Genomic DNA, 7500 nt, shown 5'->3' on the forward strand with positions numbered 1-7500 from the left:
AGTGAATCCAGGGATGGGAGAGTGAATCCAGGGATGGGAGAGTGAATCCAGGGATGGGACAGTCAATCCAGGGATGGGACAGTGAATCCAGGGATATCAATCCCAGGATGGAACAGTCAGTCCAGGGATATCAATCCCAGGATGGGACAGTCGATCCAGGGATGCCCTCTGATGGTGGGAATGGTGCTGGTGTGGCCGGGGCTGTGCCTGTGCTGAGCCCCTGGGAGCAGCAACACCCCCCGGGTGTAAAACACAGCCAAGTACCCCCAAAGGTCCCAACCTGTCCCAGAATTTCCCCAAATCCCTCCAATATTCCCAAACCCACAAAACCACCTCCAAAAAAAATCACGAATTCAAATACACCCAAAATACGGGCAACCCCCCAAATCATCCCTAAATCCTCCAAAAACCCTGAATTCCTCCAAGTCCCATCAAAACACCAAACCCTCAAGTCATCCCAAAATCCTCCAAAACCCCCAAATTCTGCCAAGTCCCATCAAAATCTTCAGGGATTTGGGTGGATTTTGAGGGTATTTTGGGATATTAGGGGACTTGACTGGGTATTTTGATGTGACTTGGGGGAATTTGGGGGTTTAGGAGGATTTGGGGATGACTTGGAGGGGTTGGATGTATTTTGTGCATATTTTGGGTAGATTTGACGGAATTTGGGATTTTTTTTGGAGGTGGTTTTGCCAGTTAGAGAATATTGGGGAGATTTGGGGAAATTCTGGGATATTTTTGGAGATTCTGGGGGTGGTTTAGATGTGTTTTACATGTTTGGGGTACTTCAGTGCAATTTTGCGCTATTTTATGAGGGTTTTGATGGAATTTTGTGGGAATTTGGTGGAATTTGGGGGAAATGTGGGATTCTGGGAATTCTGGCCCCACCTGTTCACATTTATCCCTCATGCCACGGGGAGGGGATGTTGGGGGCCGTTCATGGGTCGCTGGTGCAGATAAAGAAATCTGCTTTGATGAAGGAGCACCAACCCCACAGTTTTGGTGCTGCTGCTCTTCCTCCCCAGCCAGGATCATCCTCCAGGTCCAGCAGAAAAACTTCCCTCCCTGTCCCTTCTGTCCCAGACACCTCCGTGAGTGTTCCTCCGTGTCCCTTCCCAGCCCCTCCACCCACGGCCCCACATCCCCCCTGGAGCTCTTCCCCCCGCCTCCCCCCAGTCCAGCAACCCCAGGACAGGCAGGACAGAGGGGTTTGGGGTTTTTATTGGGACCAAAGGTCCCTGGAGGGGCTGGTTTTATTGTCACAGCTCAGGACGGGCTCGGGGAGGGCCGTGCCAGGGCAGGATGAGGTGCAGACCCCCAGAGCTCTCAGGGAGGGGCAGCCCCGCAGGCAGCAGGGACCAGGGGCATCCCCACGGGCCCTGATCCCACCCAGCAGCTGCAGCATCCACCTGGGGACAGGAGTGAGACCTGAGGGCTCTGGAATGGGATGAGGTGGGATGAGCCCTGCTGTGGCTCCAATGCAGGACAAACCCAGCCCAGGCCCTCCACCCTCTCCTGCCCCACAGAATTCAGGCACGACCCTTTACCTCCGTGTTCCCACAGCCCCATTTCTCATCCCTTTATACCCATCCCCAGGCCCCAGGACCTGCCCCTCGTGTCCAACCCTGAGTTGCTCCAGGAGTCCTGGCTGCAAACAGGGCTGTGCCCGTGCTGGGCACACCAGTCCTGGCCTCCTCCCGCCCCCTGGCCCCATTTACAGCCCTCTCTCCACCTCCCTCCCAGAGGGGCAGCTTTTCCTCAGGCTCCTCATCCCACCCCAGCATCCCCTCCCCAGCCATGGGATGAGGGAGGCCCGAGTTGGGGTGACAGGGGCTAATCCAGGACCCTCAAACCCTCCTTCCCTCAGGAATCCCAGAGCCTCAATACCCTCATACTCTCCTTCCCAAGGAATCCCAGAGCCCAAATCCCCTCAAACTGCCCCATCCCCCAGAAATCCCAGAGCCCCAACCCCCTCAAACCCTCCACCCCCCAGGAATCAATCCCAGAGCCCCAGCCCAGACCCACCTTGCTCTTTTCTTGCCCTCAGGTCCATCCTCACTTGGGCACTGCAGAAGAGCACAGGAGACATAAATTCCCCCTGAATTCCCCTCATCTGACTCCCAAAGGTGGGCCAGGGCACAACTGACCCCGCCGTGTGCCCCCACACCCCCCATCCCTGCACACACCCCTGATCCCAGCGATCCCAGCACCGCCAGTGCCCACTCCTGGCCCTGGGTGATCCCAACTCTTCCCAGCACAGGGACCAGCTCATCCTCCTGCCTGGGCTGATCTCACAGCAGGGGCAGCAGGGGAGGGGGGATCCTGCCCCTCTGCCCCCTCAGATGAGACCCCCCTGCAGAGCTGCCTCCAGCCCTGGGAACAACAAAAAAAGGACATGAAGCTGCTGGAGAGAGTCCAGAGGAGACCCCGGAGATGCTCCAGGGCTGGAGCCCCTCTGCTCTGGAGCCAGGATGGGAGAGTTGGGAATGTTCCCCTGCAGAAGAGAAGGCTCCAGGGACACCTTGGAGCCCCCTCCAGGGCCTAAAGGGGCTCCAGGAGAGCAGGAGAGGGACTGGGGACAAGGGATGGAGGGACAGGACATAGGGAATGGCTTCCCACTGCCAGAGGGCAGGGAGAGATGGGATATTGGGAAGGAATCTTTCCCTGGGAGGGTGGTGAGGGGCTGGACTGGATTTCCCAGAGGATGCCCCATCCCTGGGAGTGTCCAAGGCCAGGTTGGAGCAGCCTGGGATGGTGGGAGGTGTCCCTGTCCCCGCCCTGCCATGACCTCCAAGGTCCCTCAAGCCCAAACCATTCCCTGGTTCCGTGATTTTGAGAAATAATTCTTGGGGAATCACAGAAACAAGGCATGTTTAGGGACACACAGGCATGGGAGGAGCACAGGGAGGGTGGGCAGGAGGAATCCTGGCTGTGGGACAGGAGGGGCTGCCCCGGGCAGGGGGAGGAACGGGGGCAGCTCCTTGCAAGAGCTGCTCCGGGAGCGCTGCCGAGGCAGGAAATGGGAGCTGGGGGGGCTGGGCAGGACCCCGAACACAAATCAGGGCAGCCCAGGGCCAGGGGAGGAGGCTCAGCTCCCACCCCCCCAGGCAGGGCTTGAGGGGGCTCAGGACCCCAGTGCTGGGGGTGCAGGGAGGAGCAGGATGGGCCCAACCTCCAGCAGCTCCTCTGGCTCCGGGGTCTGGGTCCCTCCCCACTGTGCAGGTTTGGGCACCACAGTATGAGGAAGATATTGAGCTCTTAGAGAGTGTCCAGAGGAGGCAACAGGGATAGGGAAGGGCCTCGAGGGGCTGAGGGCACTTGGTGTGTTCAGCTGGAGGAGACTGAGGGGAGACCTCACTGCAGTTCCAACTGCCTGGGCAGGGGCAGAGGAGGGGCAGGGACTGAGCTCTGCTCTGGGGGACCAGGGACAGCAGCCAGGGAATGGCTGGAGCTGTGTCAGGGCAGGCTCAGGTTGGATCTCAGCAAAAGGTTCTTCCCCCATAGGCTGGTTGGGCACTGCCCAGGCTCCCCAGGGCAGTGGGCACAGCCCCAAGGCTGCCAGAGCTCCAGGAGGGTTTGGTTGATCCTCTGGGGCACAGGGTGGGACTCTGGGGCTGGGCCTGTGCAGGGTTGAGGGTTGGACTGGATGGTCCTTGTGGGTCCCTTCCAGCTCAGCATATCCTGGGATTCTGTGAGTCTGGGATTTTTAGGCCATAAATGTGGAAAGATGATTTCAAGATGCTTCAAAGACCACAAACTTGAGAAGCCTGTGCTCCACAGGGCTGCTCAGAGCCCTCAGATCCCCCCAGCACCAGGAGCAACACAAACCAGGGACAAACCACCCCACATCGAGAGAGACCCGGGAAGGGCAGGCAGGGAGTCCTGCCCCTCCTCCTCCCCCTCCTCCTCCTCCTCAGCCACCCTCACCTTTCACATCCAGCCTGCAGTCCACGGAGGCCTCCCCGAGGGCGTTGATGGCCTTGCAGGTGTAGACGCCCCCGTCGAAGGGGCCGGGCTTTCGGATCTCCAGGGAGCACACGCCCTGATCGATCAGCGCGATGTACTTGGGGTCCTCCCGGATCTCCATCTGGTTCTTCAGCCAGATGATTTTGGGCTGGAAAGCAGCAGGATACGTTCATTTGTTTAAAGCAGGGAGAGGGGTGAGAACTCTGCCTGACCCCAAAATGCAGCCCCTCCCTCTGCCTTCAGCTCGGCCCCGCCTGGAGCTGGTGGCCACAGTGGGATTCAGAAGGAATTTGAAGACTCAAATCTCCCATTTTCGAGCCCAAACCACTGTTCCACACGTCCTCCAAAAGAAGGAGACAGGACATGGCTTGAGTTACAACCAGTCTGCCACTCCCGTGAAGGAACACCCCAAACCTGCCCCAGTTTGACTCAGGGGAGCAGCTGCAGCTCCCCACCCTCACCCAACCCTAACCCAGCCCAACCAACCACCCAACCAACCACCAGCCCACCAAGCCCTCCATCCCCCTCCCAACCCCCTGGTGCCCACACGAGGAGGTGCTGCCCCTCTGACCTGGGGGAAGCCCCTGACGGAGCAGAAGAGGTGGGTGCTGTAGCCCCGGGTGGTGGTTCGGTCTGTCAGGGGCTGCGTGAACTTTGGAGGCTCCATCATGTCCCTCTGGGGGATCTTCTCTGGCTGGTAAGTGGTTTCTGAGGAAATAATCAATTCTGGGCTGAGGCAGAGCTCAGGCTCCCAGGCTGACCCACACGTGGTCACGGGGTACCCAAAAGTCCTTCTGCTCCCTCACATGGGCCAGGAGTCACCACCCCTGACCCCAGGACCTGCTCCTCAGCTCAGACCAGCCCTGTCTTCCCATCCAGCCACCCCAGCACCCAGTCCCTGCAGGGGACAGGGCAGATGCCAACCCTCAGTCCCACCGGGATCCATCCCATGGGCAGCAGGTCAGATCCGGGCCAGGCACCTCCCTGGATCTACCACTCCATCCCCAAAACTCAGGGCACAGGAACAGGAGCTGGTGGGCAGAGACCCCCAACTCCCCGTGTGCTCCCAGGGAGCTGGGAACGGATGGAGGGAGAGCAGGACCGAGGGAGGACGGAGGGAGAGCAGGGCTGAGGGGGCTGCTTGGGGGTTCGGCCCTGAGCTGGACCCCTGAGGGGTCTCTGCTGGCCCTGAGCTGCGGGACCAAAGGCAGGGCTGTCTCTCGCTGCCCCCAAGGGGATTGACCCCGGCACAGGGAATGAGAGCTGGGATAAGGGCAGGGGACCCCCGGGGACCAGCACAGCACCACCACCCCAACACCCCCACAGGGTCAGGGCCACTCTTGCCCCCACCCCACCCCGAGCCCGAGGCAGGGGGTGCCCCACTTGTCTTCTCGATGTGGGCGAGCCCGGAGGTGACGGCGGCGCTGTCGCTGAGCCCGCAGGAGTTCTCGGAGAAGACGCGGAAGGAGTAGGAGTTGCCGATGATGAGGTCGGAGATGGTGCAGCTGGTGCGGGTGCAGCGCTCCAGCACCGTGAACCACTTCTGCAGAGGGGAAAGGAGCCGTGAGGAAAGGGAGCCAGGAGGAAAGGGAGCAGGGGCCAGGGACGGACTAGGAAAGTGAACCAGGAGGAAAGGCAGCAGGGCCCAGGGATGGAGGAGGCAGGATGCCGACAGTGCCCGAGTCTGCTTTTGCCATCCTTCACCAGGAAACGGTCTGTGCTTTGTTGCATTTATTTCTATTGCACCACACGAGAAACTTCTTTAACTATTTGCCTTTTTCCTTTCCTTTTTTTTTTTTCTCAAATAGAGAATCCAGTTTCATCCCTTCCCTCTGGGGCCCGACCCATACATCACACATACAGAAACTCCTACTACAGTACAGTACACACACGACCCTTTAAACTAAGAGGTCAATATCACCATTTTCAACAAATCTTTACCTGCAAATATTGAACTGATCTGAACTGCAGCTGTACCAAAAAAAAAAGTGTTTGTTTCTTTGTTTGGTTTGTTTGGTGGGTTTTTTTTATAACCACAAAGCCTTTAGATGCAAGGGTTATTTTTTAAAAATTTTAATCCTTGTCAGACATAACGTACTGACAAACTCGAACGCTAAAACCAGAGGAAAACAGAGGAAATAACAGGGAAGAAGTGCCTGAAAAGTCTTAGTGAGAAAAGCACAGCAAGAAGGTTCCCTTTTCACTGCACAAAAATACGCCCGAAAATACATCGACGTGTTCAAAAAGGCTGAGGTCTGTCATGGGTCAAAAATGTCTCAATCCCTCCTTGTGCCAAGATCTGACTGTGCTGCCCCTCTGCCCCCAGGGCTGCCCAGCACTGGGGGTGCCCACACTCACCCCACTCTTCTTGTCCGACTTCTGCACCCTGTAGCCCTTGATCTCGGCGTTCCCGTTGTCTGCAGGGGGGGCCCACTCCAGGGCCACGTTGAAGCCCCACACGTCCACCAGCTTCAGGTTCTGGGGGGGCCCGGGCGGCTCTGCAAACACAACCCCTCCACTGACATCCCGACTCGTTCTGTGCCCCGAGCTCCTCCCTTTGGATCTCTGCTCACCCTCCTGCAGCTCACCAGGGGTGAGGAGCCACGAGGGGCAAGGGCTGGCAGGAACCCTGCCCCCCCAGCCAGAGGATTCACCTCTGTGACCCTGGAGAAGATCCCACTGGAAGAGGCACCTCCACCTTGTTACTGGTCCTGCCCCATCCCATCCCAACCCATTCCATCCCATCCCAACCCATCCCATCCCATCCCAACCCACCCCATCCCATCCCATCCCATCCCATCCCATCCCATCCCATCCCATCCCATCCCATCCCATCCCACTCCACCTAGAACAAGATCTACCCAAATCCAAGGAGAAGAAGTGAGCCCTGGAGAAGCTGTGAGGGGCAAGGGCTGGTAAAAACACTACATCCCCAACCAGAGGAGTTTTCCATTATCCTGGAGAGGATCTCACTGGAAGAGGCACCTCCACCTTGTTGCTGGTCCTGTCCCATCCCGCCCCACCCAGAACAAGACCTTCCGAAACCCGAGGAGCAGAAACAAGCCCCAGGGTGTCCATGCCCATCCTTACCAACCACCTGGATGTCCAGGATGGCCTTGTCCTCGGTGCCACCGATGCTCACACAGAGCTGGTACTGCCCCGAGTCCCCGCGCTGGGCCTGCCGGATGTAGAAGATGGTGTCCCGCGCCGTGGTGCGGATGTTGACGCGGGACTTGTCCAGGGGCTGGCCCCCCTTGGTCCAGGTCACCTCGGGCTGGGGCTTCCCCTGGAGCAGAGAAGGTTGGGAGCCGCTAGAGCGTGCGGGGTGAGGGTGGGCAGGACCACCCTGCTGTGCCGGAGCATCCCAGGGAAGGACCTGGAGCCGATCCCTGCCAGCCCCGGATCAGCTCCAGCCCCAGATCAGCTCCAGCCCCAGATCAGCTCCATCCCCGGATCAGCTCCATCCCCAGATCAGCTCCATCCCCGGATCAGCTCCATCCCCGGATCAGCTCCAACCCCAGATCAGCTCCAACC

General features: G+C 58.9%; 1 protein-coding gene across 2 annotated transcripts in view; it reads right to left on the bottom strand.

Annotated features, from left to right (window-relative positions):
- Positions 1-1201: 1201 nt before the first annotated feature.
- The window catches only part of MYBPH (myosin binding protein H), a 13453-nt gene continuing 7154 nt past the window's right edge, over positions 1202-7500 (bottom strand). The window contains exons 5-11 of one of the 2 annotated variants that reach the window (XM_027669171.1): positions 7057-7252; positions 6325-6464; positions 5350-5509; positions 4538-4674; positions 3928-4114; positions 2026-2066; positions 1202-1409 (exon numbers count right to left, since the gene is read on the bottom strand). In XM_027669171.1, the coding sequence (XP_027524972.1) occupies positions 2056-2066; positions 3928-4114; positions 4538-4674; positions 5350-5509; positions 6325-6464; positions 7057-7252 (831 nt within the window). In that variant the 3' untranslated portion in view covers positions 1202-1409; positions 2026-2055. Of the gene's footprint in view, positions 1438-2025; positions 2067-3927; positions 4115-4537; positions 4675-5349; positions 5510-6324; positions 6465-7056; positions 7253-7500 lie in introns of both variants that reach the window. The other variant, XM_027669172.1, reaches the window with a different exon arrangement.

This window comes from Corapipo altera, unplaced genomic scaffold, assembly GCF_003945725.1.
Source record: "Corapipo altera isolate COAL_440 unplaced genomic scaffold, ASM394572v1 300, whole genome shotgun sequence".
Taxonomy (NCBI): domain Eukaryota; kingdom Metazoa; phylum Chordata; class Aves; order Passeriformes; family Pipridae; genus Corapipo; species Corapipo altera.